At 44.5% G+C, this 17,810-nt stretch overlaps 1 protein-coding gene across 6 annotated transcripts in view; it reads right to left on the reverse strand.

Moving 5' to 3' along the window:
• Nucleotides 1-17,810, reverse strand: part of efcab7 (EF-hand calcium binding domain 7) — a 150,731-nt gene that overhangs the window by 131,619 nt on the left and 1,302 nt on the right. For 4 of the 6 annotated variants that reach the window (XM_038794488.1, XM_038794490.1, XM_038794487.1 and 1 more), the window contains 3 exons: nt 11,228-11,403; nt 5,368-5,579; nt 3,345-3,431 (listed from right to left, as the gene is read on the reverse strand). In XM_038794488.1, the coding sequence (XP_038650416.1) occupies nt 3,345-3,431; nt 5,368-5,579; nt 11,228-11,402 (474 nt within the window). In that variant the 5' untranslated portion in view covers nt 11,403. Of the gene's footprint in view, nt 1-3,344; nt 3,432-5,367; nt 5,580-9,708; nt 10,136-11,227; nt 11,404-17,810 lie in introns of those variants that run through there. The other 2 variants (XM_038794491.1, XM_038794492.1) reach the window with 2 other exon arrangements.

Here is a 17,810-nt window from a genome sequence, read left to right on the forward strand (position 1 = left end):
ACCGAGGGACCAGACAGGGTTGCCCCCTGTCCCCCTTGTTATTTGCATTGGCAATCGAACCGTTGGCGATGGCGTTGAGGGATTCGGGAAGGTGGAGGGGTTTGGTGCGGGGTGGGGAGGAACATAGGGTGTCGCTGTATGCCGATGACCTGCTGCTGTATGTGGCGGACCCGGTGGGAGGGATGCCGGGGGTGATGGAGCTGCTAGCTGAGTTTGGGACCTTTTCAGGCTATAAACTAAATCTAGGCAAGAGTGAGGTGTTTGTGGTGCACCCTGGGGACCAGGAGGAGGGAACTGGTAGGCTCCCGCTTAAGAGGGCAGGGGAGAGTTTTAGGTACCTGGGGGTGCAGGTGGCCAGGGACTGGGGGACTCTTCACAAGCATAATTTCACCAGACTTGTGGATCAGATGGAGGAGGAGTTCAAGAGGTGGGACATGCTGCCATTGTCGTTGGCGGGGAGGGTGCAGTCTGTCAAAATGACGGTGCTATCAGAGGATTAGATAGGGTGGACATCGAGAGCCTTTTTCCTCGGATGGTAATGTCCAGCACGAGGGGACATAGCTTTAAATTGAGGGGAGATATATATAGGACAGATGTCAGAGGTAGGTTCTTTACTCAGAGAGTAGTAAGGGCGTGGAATACCCTGCCTGCAACAGTAGTGGACTCGCCAACACTAAACGCATTCAAATGGTCATTGGATAGGCATATGGACGATAAGGGAATAGTGTAGAGGGACTTTAGAAGGGTTTCACAGGATGGTACAACATCGTGGGCCGAAGGGCCTGTACTGCGCTGTAATGTTCTATGTTCTTTCAGTGCCTGCCCATCTTCATCCCCAGGGCCTTCTTTAGGAGGGTGACTAGCAGTATTTTGAGCTTTGCATGGGCACATGGGACTCCGAGAGTGAAGAGGGTTTTCCTGGAGCGAGGGAGGGATAGAGGCGGGCTGGCGCTGCCCAACCTTTTGGGTACTACTGGGCGGCTAATGTGTCAATGGTGCGTAAATGCGTGATGGAGGGGGGGCGGCGTGGAAAAGGCGTCTTGTAGAGGTACGAGCCTGGGTGCCTTGGTAACGGCGCCGCTGCCGCTCTCTCCTAAGAGGTATGCCACGAGCCCGGTGGTGGCGGCGACCCTAAGAATCTGGGGACAGTGGAGAAGGCACAGGGGGGAAATAGGGGGCTCGATGAAGGCTCCATTAGATGGAAACCATCGGTTCATCCCGGGGAACACCGAGGGGGGATTTAGGGGGTGGTATAGGGTGAGCATCAGTAAATTGAGGGACCTGTTTATTGGCGGGAGGTTTGCGGGCCTGGGGGAACTGGAAGATAAATTTGGGCTCCCCCAAGGGAACATGTTCAGATACTTGCAGGTAAAGGCGTTTGCTAGGCGACAGGTGGAGGAATTTCCTTTCCTGCCCTCGCGGGGGGCGATGGACAGAGTGCTTTCGGGGGTGTGGGTCGGAGAAGGGAAGGTGTCTGACATTTATAAGGTAATGCAGGAGGTAGAGGAGTCGTCAGTGGAGGAGCTGAAGGCTAAATGGGAGGGGGAACTAGGGGAGCAGATAGAGGATGGGACTTGGGCGGATGCCTTGGAGAGAGTCAACTCTTCCTCTTCCTGTGAGAGGCTTAGTCTCATCCAATTTAAGGTGCTACATCGGGCCCATATGTCTGTGACTCGGATGAGTAGGTTCTTTGGGGGTGAGGACAGGTGCACCAGGTGTTCAGGGAGTCCAGCGAATCATGCCCATCTGTTCTGGGCATGCCCGACACTGGAAGAATTCTGAAAGGGGGTGGCGGGGACGGTGTCGAGGGTGTTTGGATCCAGGGTCAAACCAGGTTGGGGACTCGCGATTTTTGGAGTTGCGGTGGAGCCGGGAGTGCAGGAGGCTAAAGAGGCCGGTGTTCTGGCCTTTGCGTCCCTAGTAGCCCGGCGGAGGATCTTGATGCTAGTGGAAAGATGCGAGGCCCCCAAGTGTGGAGACCTGGATCAGTGACATGGCGGGATTTATAAAATTGGAGAGGGTCAAATTTGCCCTGAGAGGATCAATACAAGGGTTCTATAAACGGTGGCAGCCTTTTCTGGACTTTCTGGCTCAAAGATAGGTATCTTGGTCAATGACAGCAGCAACCCGGGGGGGGGGGGTCTTTATTGTTTCTACTGTTTATATTTTTTCTTTTTTTTTAATGGTTATTTAACTTAATATTGTGTTAATTTAAGTTGTTGTTAATATGTTTTGTTGTTCATTGAGGATAGGCGAATGTTTATGACTGTTATCATTATTGTTAATGTTGGTATTTTACTGCGGTTCGTTGCTGTTATATAAATACAAAATTTTTCAATAAAAATTATTTTATTAAAAAAAAGAAAGTGTCTTGAGGGAGAATTAAATCAAAAGTAGACAAGATGCAAGTGGAATTGGAAATGGGTAGGTATATTATGGAAATATGGGTGGTGAGGAACACAAGAAAGTTGTCAGAGAAGGCCTTGTCTGTGTTTGAGACAATGGGAGTTGAGAGGTCATGCGAAATGGCATGGATGTGAGGGAAGGAGTAAATATGGGTTGGAGAGTTTACATGGAGGTAGAGATGCATGGAGAACAGGAGGGAAGTGAAATCAGAGAAGAGTGGATGAGTTGAGTTCAGCTGGAGATTGAAACTATTGAAGAGGCGTTGTTCAAACCTGAAACTGACAACTGAAAGGAAGGTTACAAATGAGTGGTTTGATGGGGCAGGGAAGGAGAATTGAGAATGAGGTTTATCAAAGAAAAGATGGGAGTGGTGGAACAAGGTGAGGTACTTGGAGGAGAAGATACCAGCGGAATAGGGAAAGAGATCCAGGTTTAATAATAATAATCGCTTATTGTCACAAGTAGGCTTCAATGAAGTTACTGTGAAAAGCCCCTCGTTGCCACATTCCAGCGCCTGATTGGGGAGGCAGGTACGGGAATTAAACCCCTGCTGCTGGCATTTTTCTGCATTGCAAGCCAGCTATTTAGCCCACGTTGCTAAACCAACTGTTTCCCTCAACCACCTTACCCCTAGCTTTACATTGCCTATCTTGGAAGATGCACAGCTTAACAAATGATTGCGCCATTAGGCCCAGTTTAATAGAAATATTTACCCAATTGATGCAGACGGTGCAGAGCTTTTGCACCTGAGAGCGATTTACACCTGAGAGCTATAGCCAAGATATAAATGTAGGTTTTGATAAATAGCATTTCATTAGCATGAAAAATATTCATTGAATTATAAGGAGTTAATACATCTTGGCCTCTTTACACCATTCTGAAGAGGATGAATATAAAAGGATTGCTAAGTTTTGAAATTGTAATCCAGTTTGTCATACCTCATTATAATCCAATTTTCCATCATTGTTAACATCAGCTTCATCCATGATCATCTTCACTTCTTCATGTGTCATCTTCTCACCTTTCTGTAGTGAAATAATATTGGTACAATTTATTGTGTAGTACATAGCACCAAGATACTCAGCAAAAATACTATTCACATTACAAGGAAGGAATACAAACATGTAATATTGAGGTGACATAGTTGAGTTTTTCAAGGATATGTAGAAACCTAGCAAAGTTAATCCAAGCAAATTGTTCCTTGTCAGGAAGGAGTCAAATATCAAAATTCAAAAATTAGAACATCAGGGTTTTAAAGGGACATCAGGGGGATCTATTCACACAAAATATATGGGGACTTGGAGAATAAATTACCAGGAAAAACAAACAAAACAAATCCCAAATGTTTCAGGAAAACAAAGGACTTGAAGGATATTATGAAAAGGGAGGGTGGAGTGCAATCTATGTAAAAAGGACTAATTTATAGGGCTTAATGACGCTTTCTTCTTCCTAAAAGTTCTTATGTTGATTGACAATAGAATTACAAGGAGGAGTAACCAAATGACATTTTTGCATGAGCTTGCAGACAGATAAATTGTTTCCATACAGAGCACAAACTAAAAGAAAATTTAAGAATTTGAAATTTCGTAGCACCTTCCATGATCTCAAAACATCCCAAACTAGTCACTGTTCGAAACATGGCAGCCAATTTGCACATGTTAAGGTCTCGGACACAACAATGCAATAATGACTGGTGTTTGGTTTTAGCGATGTTGGCTGAGATATAACTATTGTCTAGGAATTCCCTTACTCTTCGAGTAGCGCCATGCAATGTTTCATGTCCACCTTAGAGGACAAATAAAACCTTGGTTTAAAGTCTCATCCAAAACTTCTGACTATACAGCCTTTCACTAGAATGTCAGCCTGGAATATGTGCTCAAGTTTCAGCAAGATTGTGCATGGAAGCAGGCCAAGAATGATTCCTCCTTTGGGTTCTTTCTACCCTCAGTGGTAAATTATTTGGCTTTCATGCAACTTGTGACCATTCTTCAGTTTAACACCCACAATCAGTACTTTGTAGAGCAGCATGCTAGGGCCCTGGCAATACTCTACCTCAATGCCAGACTCCATCAGTATTGAAGCAATTAGACATTCTAATGTTTTGATGGAAAACTCTGGTCTTGCAATTTTTCAGGATTTTTATCTTCCCTTCCTCCACCATACCATATGATGAACAATGGCAGAAGTTCAAACATACTCTGGCCAGTATGTGTGACATCAAAATCATATCAAATAGGCAGATTATTGGCTTGGTCACCACTCTACGATGAATTGGGAGTAAAATTCCAGATGTTGTGATGAAAAATCATCAACCTAAAACGTTAACTCTAGTCTCTTTCCGCACAGTTGCTGCCAGATCTGCTGAGTACTTCCAACAATTTCAGGTTTCCAGCATCCGCAGTATTCAGCTTTTGGATTAGCATTGATGCTCCAAACAACTTAACACCATGGGCTAGTAGCGGACAAGATAGTCAAAGATACTCTTACGAATTGCTATCCAGAGCCTCCCTGCTAAAAACTGCATTTGTGTGGATACAAGATCGAGCTTCAATGTGATGCTCTCATGGTAGACTCACTTGAATGTGGTATTGGAAGACTGCTGATGCTAGGAGTGAGTACATAATTTTAGGATTAAATAACCATTCTTGGGTCAGAGGATGTAGGGCAGCTAAATTGGTGGAAAGGACCTGATGTTCCACTCACCCAAAGTGCTGTTCTGGAAGCAGCAAAGTTGAGCAAAGGATGGTCCCAATCCATGTTTTAAGTTACATGAAAACGGGAGGTATGTGGGAAAACTACTTTTCACTGTACTTTGGTACGTGACAAGAAAAATCAATTAATCAATTTGTGGTCTTGTAATGGACTGGTTCAGGAGCCTTTGATTAGACTATTTAAAGTTTCCATTTGTTGCTTGGAAATAAATAACTACTTTTTAACAAAGCAAGAAAAAAAAACACTTACAGTAGTAAGAACTTTATAAAGCTCCTCATGTGTAATGTAGCCATCATTATTTAAGTCGAGCTTCTTGAAAGCTTTCATTAATTCATTCTTGCCTGTGAGCTTTTCATTCTTCATGATTTCACAAAAGTCATCAAAGTTTAATCGCTTGGTATACTGAGTCCAGTACTTCCCAAGCATCTTTCTGGAAGGATTTCTTCCAGCTTGCTGGAGCACTATAGTATAAAAACATTAGGCATCAATTGCAGGAGTCTAACTTGCAACATATAAACAAATGGTAAATTCAATCTTGAATAGCATTTTTAACTGGTCTACCATTAGGTAACTAAATAAATCAGAAGATAATTCATTAAAACATAGCTGAATCTATTTATCTGATGAACATTCTGATCAACCTCTGGAACAAAATGACATTAATACACTGCATAGTAATGCAGAATTTATCAGTGTATGTGACACATTAAAGCCAGAACCACTTCTATGTCTGATTGCTGTCATCACTCAGCCGAATTCTAATACAACACAGTATAAATGCTAAGTCTTGGGTCTGCTGTCTCTAACTGGAGAACTTTCGGTGCAGGGTTAATTATACTGGAGAATTGGGACATTCAATCCTTCATACCGATGGAATTTTGAACAGTTCTAAACATTTAACTATGCTTTCAACATGATCAACTTTAGAATATACCTGCATTCAAACGACGATGTCCATTACATAGATCGATTGAAGGTAGGAGCAGGAGGAGGCCTTTTAGCCCTTCGAGCCTGCTCCGCCATTCATCACGACCATGGCTGATCATGCAACTCAATAGCCTAATCCTGCTTTCTCCCCATAGCCTTTGATCCCATTCTCCCCAATGCTATATCCAGCAGCCTCTTGAATACAGTGGAATAAAAACAACAAATGCTGGAAATACTTTTGTCACAATTGCTAAAAGGCCATTAACCTGAAATGTTAACTCTGATTCTCTCCCCCTCTCTCCACAGACTGACAGATCTGCTGAGTATTTACAGGATTTTCTGTTTTTATTTCAGATTTCCTGCATCTTCAGAATGTTGCTTTTGGCCATTGTGGTTGGTTGTTTATAAATAACATTACATTATTTCGAGGCTTGAGTAAATTCAACTGGAAAATGCATTTATTTTTTTTTAGGGGGGGGGGGGGGAGAGAGAGAGAGAGAGGATGGTCTTTTCTAAACTATTTTATTCTACATTATTTCAGCTGATGTATCAGGTAACGATCATGGGTGCCAACCCTTCACTTTTTCGTAAGTGCCTATCTTTCCGTTGAGAACTAGAAAAACATTCAGCACCATGCTCAGGTAGATGAATAGTACATCACATTTCATACTTACTTTTAAGTATTAAAATGCCCTATCACACCATGGATTTCAAGAAACCATTTGTCATAAAATGATGCTTCAGAAAATTGAGGCTCATGAAATTGGAGTGTCAGCTTGGATAAAAAAATTGGTTTAAGGTCAGAAAACAGCAAGCTGTAGCAAAAGGAAGTTTTTCAGATTGGGGGCATGATGGGCAGTGGCATTCTCCAAGATTCAGTGGTTTTTTTAACATACACATAAAATAAATGACTTTGATATTGGAATAAGGAGTAAAATGTCAAAATTTGTTCATGATACTAAACTTGGGAGAAGTGGCTGACAGTGAGAATGATATCAATTAACAGGTGCGGAGTAAAACTGGATGTCGTCAGCGTCCACGTGGATACTGATGTCCTGTTTCAGATGATGTTGGTAAGTGGCAGGACATAGATGAAAAATAGGAAGGGACCAAGCATCTGGAACAGAGCAGGAGTGAGACGAAAAGCAATCAGTGCTGATTTTCTGGCTGTGATTAGGTAAATAAGCTTTGCACTAAGTTGTAGTCCTACCCAGCTGGACAACAGTAGAGAGGATTTGGAGGTCAATGTTATAAACTGTCAGTAGGGATAGTTAACTTATCAAAGTCACAAATGTGACTGTGACTAAGAACTCTTTTGATATTGTGGCGGGGTGGAAACCTGATTAAAGGGGTTCAAGCATGGAGTTCTGGGGAAGAGGCTAGCATGACGTTCTGAAGTAACAGCATGCTACTGAATTTTAGTGAGGAAATGGGGGTTGGAGATGGGGTGGTAGTTTGCAAGGACAGACAGGTCCAGGGTTGTGTTCGAGGAGGGTGCCAGTAACAGCTGATCGGAAGGAAAACGGCCCGAATCTGAAGAGTGAGAATTGTTAACACTATCAACTAACATTGGAACCAAGAAGGGAAATTCATTAGCCAACAGTTTAGGCAGAATAGGGTCAAGAGAGAAAGAAGTAGGTCTCATGGACAACCTAAACTTGGTGTGAGCATGAGGGAAGATAGCAGAGAAACTAGCTCAAGGCTTAAAGGAAGTCTGGCCCGGTGGTTAGAGGAAGGGAGAAAAGTGGCAGAGGCAGCTGATTAGCGGTTCTTAATCTTGCTAACAAAAAATCCATTGGCTCCTGGCATTTATTGTTGGGGATGGGGGTTTAAAAACATGGCTTGCAGAAGAGAAAAGATGCCAGGATAATCCTGGAATTGCAAGTCGTTTTTGCAGACAATAGCAGGACCCAATTGTGATTTATGTGATCCAGCTAGACCTGGCGGTGAATGGCTCAACCAGTTGTTCACTATGTCTGTTCAAATCTGCATCCCTTAATGATCCTTAGCATCCCATAACACTATTGAGGAACATGGAAGTAATGTGAGTAAATGGAGTTGAGATACAGAATAACCACGATCAAACTGAATGATAGAACAGGTCGGGGTGTTGAATGGTCTACTCCCTTTCCTATGGTCCTACCAATATATCCTGTATTTTGAACATCACTTAGGAAAATTATTAAAAACATTAACAATGTTTGTATATATCTTAAGGTCCGGCAACCTCTCAAGTCTTTTACTAGGGAAGTCACAACTGTGTTTGATGCATGACTTTGCCAATAGCTGATTGCTACTACTCTGATGTTTCAAAAAGACTACTATCACAATAAAAGTAGACCAAAAACCATGCTTTGCCATAATGATCTAATTTTCTTTTTGCAATATTTATTAACATGAATATTCCCTGCTTTGTGTGAAACACAAGTTGTGAAAGGCATGAAATAAAAAAGAAAATGCTGGAAATATGGATCAGGTCGGGCAACATCTGTGGAGAGCGAAACAGGGTTAACATTTCAGGTCTATGATCTTCTGTAAAAATGACATGGTACTAAACACTTCATTAATCAGAGTTAATCTAATTTTGTGAATATAATAACATGTCCAATGTAGACAGAATGCACAATGAGGCGTAATGGAGAATGCAGCAACTTTACTCAGTGGTGATACTCTCAGCTCTGGGTCTGCAGACTATGGGTTCAAACTCCAGGACTTAAGTATATAATCAAGACTGACTTTTCAGTGCAGTACTCAGGAAATATTGAATTTTCAGATCATCTGTTCAGGTGGACATAAGACATCATGCCACTGATCAGTGACGAACTAAGAGTTCTCCTGGTGTCCCGGCTATCATTCATCTTTCAAGAAACACCACCAGGATGGAATAAGTAGTCATTAATTTAAATATTTGGAAAAATTGGTTACTGCTAAAGGGCGAGGAGGGTGCAGTACGAGTACGACGAGAAGGCGAGCCACATGTTGGCCCACCAGCTGTGGAGACAGGCTGTGTTGAGAGAAATTTTAAGGGTGCGGGTAGAGAATGGGTAGGTGGTGTCAGAGCCAGGGAGGATAAACAAGGTGTTCAGGGGGTATTATGAGAAGTTATATAGGGCCGCGCAGGGTGGAGAGGAAAGGGATATGGGATGTTTTTTGGACCACTTGGAGTTCCCAGAGTTGGAGGAAGAGAAGAGGCAGGCATTAGAGGAGCCACTGGGGCTGAGGGAGGTGATAGATAGAGTCAGAGGGTGCAGTCGGGGAAGGCTCCATGGCCGGATGGCTTTCTGGCGGACATAATATGTTTGTGGCAGAGGTGGCACCTCACTTGTTGAGGTTGTTTAGTGAGGCATTGGACAAGGAGGAATTGCCATAGGTGCTGACACAGGCGGCGATTACACTGATTCAGAAGAAGGGAAAGATCTGCTGGAGTGTGGGTCATACAGGCCCATCGCGTTGTTGAATATGACTTGAAAGTACTAGCTACGTTGAGTTGTTAGTGGGGGGATGGAGGGATGTGTGCCCGGGTTGGTTTTTGAGGATCAAACAGGTTTTGTAAAGGGCCAACAGTTCTCTAGCAATATCAGGAGGCTGCTAAATGTGATTATGACTCTATAGTTTCTACGGATGCGGAGAAGGCCTTTGACCGGGTGGAGTGGAGGTACTTACTTGAAATTCTGGGAAGGTTTGGGTTTGGGCTGAAGTTTGTGGCATGGGTGCGTCTGCTGTATGTGCCCCCAGTGGCAAATGTGCACACGAATGAGATGAGTTCACCAGGTTTTGGATTGCACAGAGAACGAGGCAGGCATGTCCGCTGTTGCAGCTGCTATTCGCGCTGGCGAGAACCCTTGCCAATGCTCTTCGGAAGTCTGTGGAGTGGCCATAAATTAGGAGAGGGGAATGTGCAATTAGACCTGGATGTCCTTGTACACCAGTTGCTGAAGGTAAGCTTGCAGGTGCAGCAGGCGGTAAAGAAGACAAATAGTATGTTGGCCTTCAAACGAGAGGATTCGAGGACAGGAGCAGGATGTCTTGCTGCAATTATACAGAGCCTTGGTGAGGCCAAACCTGGAATATTGTGTGCAGTTTTGGTTGTCTTATCGGAGGAAGGATATTCTTGCTCGAGAGGGAATGCAGCAAAGGTTTAGCAGACTGATTCCTGGGATAGCAGGACAGACCTATGAAGAGAGATTGAGTTAGTTATACTCGCTGGAAATCAGAGAATGAGGGGGTTCTCGCAGAAACCTATAAAATTCTAACAGGGCTAGACAGGGTAGATGCAAGATGGATGTTCCCGATGGTGAGGGTGTCCAAATCCAGGGGTCACAGTCTGAGGATATAGGGTAGACCATTTCGGACAGAGATGAGAATAAATTTCTTCACCCAAAGGGTGGTAAGACTGTGGAATTTGTTACCACAGATGGTAGTTGAGGCCAAAACATTGTATGTTTTAACAAAGCAGTTATTTTATTTGTTTTGGAAATTTAGAGTACGCAATTAATTTTTTCCAATTAAGGGGCAATTTAGCGAGGCCAATCCACCTAACCTGCACATCTTTGGGTTGTGGGGGTGAAACCCACGCAGACACAGGGAGAATGTGCAAACTCCACACAGTGACCAGCTGCCGGGATTGAACCCAGGTCCTCAGCGCTGTAGGCAGAAGTGCTAACCACTATGCCACCCTTCAAGAAGCAGTTAGATACAGCACTTGAGGTGAAGGGAATCAAAGGATATGAGGGAAGGTGCGATTAGGCTACTGCGTTGGATGAGGAGCCATGATCATAATGAATTTTGCAGCAGGCTGGAAGGGCCGAATGGCCGCCTCCTGCTCCTAATTTCTATGTTTCGATATTTCAGGTTTCTAATATCTGCAACGTTTTGCTTTGGTGTTATCTCAGATGTATATGCTAGATCCCAAGTTTTAATGATCTTAACTTACCTATAATACGTGGAACATAACTTCTGTTCAAGAAAAACTACCAGATCTACAGTTAAATAATCCACCCTTTGGTTCTGCCACACAGCAACATTACAACACAAATGTAATTACAGTACCACTTCAAACACTACCTTGTAATACAATGGTGAGTGTTTAGTTGTTTTTCCATTTGACTTTAAAGCACAAATTTCAACATACAAAAAAGTAAACTTGTTTAAATGAAATTCACTATTTTAATTTCAACTTCACCTAGACAGAGTTGGTCTTTGGATGTGATATTCTCTAAACTGGTTCCGAATACTGTCAGGTAAGCTGCTCGGCAGTTTCTATAAAAATTATCTTCTTCGATGCACTGAGATTTGCCAGATTCAGATTTCACAGGCTTGGCTGAAGTAGATGCGATGCTGCCTTGCTGATTGGACATTCTAAAAATTCACAAAAATGTGTATGTTACATTAAGTGCTAGATTAACATGCTACCTGGTGGGGCATTGAACAATACAGGTCACTGAACACTCAGCTATTGACAATGGCATGGAGCATGGCAAAATGTGTTGATTTCCAGAAGCTTGGGGTTTTCACAAACCAATCATTTATTTTGTTTATTATAGTATGCCAAAAACTAAATAATAAGTGTACACATATGAAAAATGTTGATTGTTCAGAAGTGAGGGCTGAATCAAAATTTTAAAGGATGGTTCCAGTTTCACTGAGTCACTATGTAGCTCATCTAAACCAGGGGAGTGGTAAGGGCACAATGGTTTCAGCACCAATAGACTTGGTTACCCACTCCTGATTTTTAGCCAGAGAAACAGCTGATCTCAATACAGTGAGTTTAGAAATGTCTGTGGACAGACTAGCAGTTTCTGGAAAATGTTCAGTTAAAGATTTGACTGGGGCCAGATCAGACAAGCAGTTGTTCTCAAGACAGTGAGTTAAAGATTTGCCTGTGTACAGGACCGGAGCAGTGACTCAGGCTGGCAGTTTAAACAGTAATTTAAGATAGGCAATTACTGCAGCTGGTTCCTGAAGGATCTCGATTTCTCAAAGTGGTTAATCCAAGACATCTGTTTACAGCAGGTATTCCTGAGTCTGCTAATTGTATTAAAAAGTGGATTTTGACCCGAGATAGATTTTGTTTGAGTGGAGATAATGATAGCACTTAAGGGTTATTATTTCATTGTATTATTTCATTGTATTGTTTAGCATTGTTTAACTAGTAATTGAACGCTATGGTCTTTATGATGTCAAAGTTAGCTTAACCAGGGAGGCGGTGGCGAAGTGGTATTATCACTGGACTAGTAAATCAGAAACCCACAGTAATGTTCTGGGGACCCAGATTCAAATCCTGCCACTGCAGATCATGAAATTTGCATTTTATAAAAAAGCTGGGATTAAAAGTCTAATGATGACCATGAAACCATTGCTGGTTCACTAATGTCCTTTAGGGAAGGAAATCTGCCATCCTTAACTGGTCTGGCCTACATATGACTCCAGGCCCACAGCGATGTGGTTGATTCTTAACTGCCTCCTCAAGGGCAATTAGGGATGGGTAATAAATGCTGGCGCAGCCAGCGATGCCCATGTCCTACAAACAAATTTTTGTTAAAGTTTGTTTTTTTTTTAAATAATTTTTATTGAGAAATTTTGATTTATACAACAATAACGCACCTTAGTAAAATACCGAAAATAACAATAATATTAACAATCATATACATTCGCCCCATCCCCATGAACAACCCAGCATTTTAACAATGCAAATTAACACACTATAAAGTTACAGAATAAACACTACAATAATGCACCCCCCCCCCCCCCGGGGTTGCTGCTGCTATTGACCCAGTTACCTATCTCTGAGCCAGGAAGTCCAGAAAAGGCTGCCATCGTTTATAGAACCCTTGTATTGATCCTCTCAGGGCAAATTTGACCTTTTCCAATTTTATAAATCCCGCCATGTCACTGATCCAGGTCTCCACGCTTGGGGGCCTTGCATCCTTCCATTGTAACAGAATCCTTCGACGGGCTACTAGGGACGCAAAGGCCAGGACACCGGCCTCTTTCGCCTCCTGCACTCCCGGCTCCACCCCAACCCCAAAAATCGCGAGTCCCCACCCTGGTTTGACCCTGGATCCAACCACCCTCGACACCGTCCCCGCCACCCCCTTCCAGAATTCTTCCAGTGCTGGGCATGCCCAGAACATATGGGCGTGGTTCGCAGGACTCCCCGAACATCTGGTGCACCTGTCCTCACCCCCGAAGAACCTACTCATCCTAGTCCCGGACATATGGGCCCGGTGCAGCACCTTAAATTGGATGAGACTAAGCCTCGCACATGAGGAGGAGGAGTTGACTCTCTCCAAGGCCTCCGCCCAAGTCCCATCCTCTATCTGCTCCCCGAGTTCCTCCTCCCATTTAGCCTTCAGCTCCTCCACTGACGACTCCTCCACCTCCTGCATTACCTTATAGATGTCAGACACCTTCCCCTCTCCTACCCACACCCCCGAAAGCACTCTGTCCATCGTCCCCTGCGAGGGCAGCAAAGGGAATCCCTCTACCTGTCGCCTAGCAAACGCCTTTACCTGCAGGTATCTGAACATGTTCCCCTGGTGAAGGCCAAATTTATCTTCCAGTTCCCCCAGGCCCGCAAACCTCCCGCCAATAAACAGGTCCCTCAATTTGCTGATGCCCGCCCTTTGCCATCCCCTGAATCCCCCATCCGTGTTCCCCGGGATGAACCGATGGTTGCCACCCAGTGGAGCCTCCATCGAGCCCCCTGTTTCCCCCCGATGCCGTCTCCACTGTCCCCAGATTCTTAGGGTCGCCGCCACCACCGGGCTCGTGGTAACCCTCTTGGGGGAGAGCGGCAACGGTGCCGTTACCATGGCACCCAGGCTTGTACCTCTACATGACGCCATCTCCATTCTTTTCCACGCCGCCCCTCCCCCCTCCATCACCCATTTACGCACCATTGACACATTGGCTGCCCAATAGTACCCCAGAAGGTTGGGCAGCGCCAGCCCGCCTCTATCCCTTCCTCGCTCCAGGAATACCCTCCTCACTCTCGGAGTCCCATGTGCCCACACAAAGCTCAGAATACTGCCGGTCACTCTCCTAAAGAAGGCCCTGGGGATAAATATGGGCAGGCACTGAAAAAGGAACAAGAACCTCGGAAGCACTGTCATTTTGACGGACTTAAAGTTTGTTTTAATATACTATATCCCTTCCTGTACGTGAAATCACTCCTGGAGCAAAGTATATTTCCTCACAGTCTTACAAAGTGAAAATGAAATCTTGGGGTTTCTGTCTGTATCCTAGCAACTGTTGGGTATGGTCCAGAACCGTAATATCAGCCTTGAACGTACTGTTATGCAAGGGAGATATTATGAAATCAGGTCCAGGAATGGGATCGAAGAGGTAGCAGGAAAATTAAGGGTTAAACATACTGAGAAAGAAAACTGCTTGCACAGAGTCAGGAATACGCCCACACCTCGCCTGAGTTACATTGTTCTATTCAGACTTAAACTCATTAATGGGAACACATGGACTTCCAGTGATGACGACGTGCTAAGAGTCGCACGTTGGGTGGCTCTTCTCCCGTGGACCCGAAAAATAGCCACTTTTCGACATATTTCCTAAAAACACACAACTTCCCAACCTTAACAGGATAGAGGAAGGACGAAAGTGAGAGAAATATTAGCAAAAATGCCCAAAGGAAGCCAAAGTAGAGGCAGAACAGACACCAGGAGGCCAGAGGCGACCACAATCGGACGTGCCAACAAGCGCACGAGGCGGCGGAGCGGAAGCTTTGCCAAAACGAAAAGAGCAGGACAAACAAGGGCAAATTCCCCCGATACCAGGGGGGAACTGGAAGGCATTCTTCACTGAGGCGCTAAGGGAACACCAGCAGGAGATAAAAGCGGAGGTAAAAGTGGACATTGAGGCCACGGTGAAGGCAGTGATGACCAAAACCCTGGCTCAAGTACAACTCACCCCGAGTAGAGAAGAGACTGGAAGTCCAAGAGGCGACCATCACAGAATTAGAAAAGGCCGCAACCGGCAAGAATGATCGGATCACGGCACTGGAAAAGGATGTGGCGAGTCTGGTCACGACGCAGGGAAGTCTGAAGGGCATATGGAAGATCAAGAGAACTGATCGAGAAGGCAAAACGTATGGATTGTGGGCCTACCGGAGGGAATCGAAGGCAGGGACCCCATGGTATACGTGGCCGAGATGCTGGGCAACTTAGTGGGGAGGAAAACGTACCACAACCCACGAAAAATAGATAGGGCTGCTCCCGAAACCCAAAGCCTAGGAGCAACCGAGGGCAGTAATAGCCAAACTGCACCAGTACCAAGACCGGGAAAGAATCCTGCGCTTGGCCAGGCAGACCAAGAACTGCCAATGGGAAGGACATAGTATTAGGATATACCAAGGCAATGGGACAGACCTGGTCAGGAAACGGGCTGAGTTTAAAAAGGCAAAAGCAGCCCTGTACAAGAACGGCGTACGCTTTGGTATGCTGTACTCAGCGAAGCTCTGGGTCACGCATCAAGGCAAAGAACATTTCTTCACAGCCCCCGTCGAGCAAACAAGTTTGTCGAGGAAACTCGACAGGGACAGTGATCCAGAGCCGGGATTGAACCTGGGACCTCAGCGCCATGAGGCTGCAGGGCTAATCCACTGCACCACCGTGCTGCCCCTGGGACGACATTTTAAATGAAATTCATTGAAACGACCATGGCGGAAATCCCCGACATAGCGACGCACTGACTAATCATGGGGGGGCGACTTTAACCGTGTACAGGGCCCAAGGACAGACAGGTCAAACCCCAAAACAAGGAAGACCTCAAACATGTCAAAGGAACTCGGTCGTTTTATGGAGCAGGTGGGGACAGTGGACCCTTGCAGGTTCACCCACCCAGGGGGCAGTGCAGAGGGGTAGCTAAACTCAATAGTAAAGAAAGGTGATATGCAGGGAGAGAGAGGGAGATTGGGGGGGGGGGGGGGAAGGAGGAGGAGGGTAGAGAGTGAGGGGAAGAAGGAAAGACAGGAGGTAAAGAACAATAGAAGGGAACCAGAGGGGGTGGTGGAGACAAGGAAACACAAACTGGAAGGAGAATACAGGAAATGACAACGACCATGACAAACACAGCAGCAGAGAGTAGGAAAGTATAGGAGGAAGAAACAACGACGGCCGAAGCAGAGGCAAACGCACAACAACTACAGCAGTGAAAACCGAAGCAAGCAACATCATCAGGGGCACCAACCAGGCGCCCCCCCCACCCAGCTCCATTTTCGTATTACCGGTGCTGTATTCACACTCTGTGTGTTGGGGGAAGAAAAAGATACATGTAAAAATGGAAGAACACGCAAGACTTGTATAAAGGTATACTGTAAATGTCTCTCCAGTACCTCAATGTATATAGACTTCCCCAGTTTTATCCCCTCCACACGTTGTTTTTTCTTTACTCACTAGTTATGTGATTTTGCTAACTATGTACCGTTTATTTTTACTGTGTATGTACTATCTTCTCATTTTGTTTTTCTCCTGTATTTTTCTCCTTTTTTGTTTGTGTACACCTGTAAATATACTATGTTCGAAAACCCACTAAAAAACATTTCTAAAAAAAATTAATGGAAACACACAAGATGCCCTGATCCATTGTCCTTCGGGACACTCCTGTCTGACAAGCCATTAACGCATTATAGAGTCTGATGGCCTCTTTGTCTATCAGAGAGAGGCTGGTTACATATCAAGATCATCGCTCTGTTCTTTTATATTAATTGGGAGTGGGCAATCAAAATCTGGAAACATCAGAACACCTTTGTATGAGGAGGTGGGCAGAGTTCAGAGTGACAGAGGAAGAATCTTGTTTTCAACAGGTACAGGGAAGCCTTTGGAAAGCATCCGAGAGAAGTCATGAATTTTGGCACCAAGGCAGGCTTTAGAAAAGGGTGCTGAAAGAACTTCCATAACAGAAGATATCGCCTTTGCTTTCCTGTGTAAGTGAAATGAGAGCTGCATGTTCATTTAAAATGCTGTTTAATGGGAATTTATGTGCTAAAGTTAAGAATCTACTCGTAATCTGTTCTTGTCAGGGATGAAGATTAAATGTTTACTTTTTTTTTGTTTTAATAAAGTTTGTTGATGAAATTACCAATACCTATTCTAATGTTAGCACTCCGGGAATGAATTGATCTTTCCGCACCGCATTAAAACTTAATGTTACGGTTCTGGTCCAGTCTCTTAGCCACTGTTGAGACCTGACCAGGCATCCATAACAATACTTAATGACCCAGCCTCTACAGTAAAGCTTCAATCAGTAAGGTGTAGGATATGGGGAGGAACTTGTACATTGTGATATTTCCATTTGGAACTTCCTGGCGAATTGCTGCAGTAAATCCTGTAAATGACACACACTGCTGCCACAAGAGGTACATCCTGGCAGCAATGTATGGTTAAGGTGGTGGTTGGGGAGCCAATCAAGCTGGTTGGTTTGTCCTGGATGGTGTTGAGCTTCTTATGTGTTGGAGCTACACTCATTCAGGTAAATGGACAGTATTTCATGATACTCTTGACATGTACCTGTAGATTGTTGAGAAGTTTAGGGGTGAAAGGAACCAAGTTACTTGCCACAGAATATCCACCCTGTGACTTTGTATTGTAGCCACAGTATTTGGATGGTGGTAATTGGCTGGATTGATGTTGTCCTGCTTTTGGTGGATAGGACATATTAATGCAATTGTCCACGTTGTCAGGTATATGTGACTGGATCAATTACAGTTGTGGTTACTAGCAACCCCTCGGATATTGATGCTGGGTGCTTTGATG

This window comes from Scyliorhinus canicula, chromosome 4, assembly GCF_902713615.1.
Source record: "Scyliorhinus canicula chromosome 4, sScyCan1.1, whole genome shotgun sequence".
In the NCBI taxonomy this organism is placed as follows: Eukaryota; Metazoa; Chordata; class Chondrichthyes; order Carcharhiniformes; family Scyliorhinidae; genus Scyliorhinus; species Scyliorhinus canicula.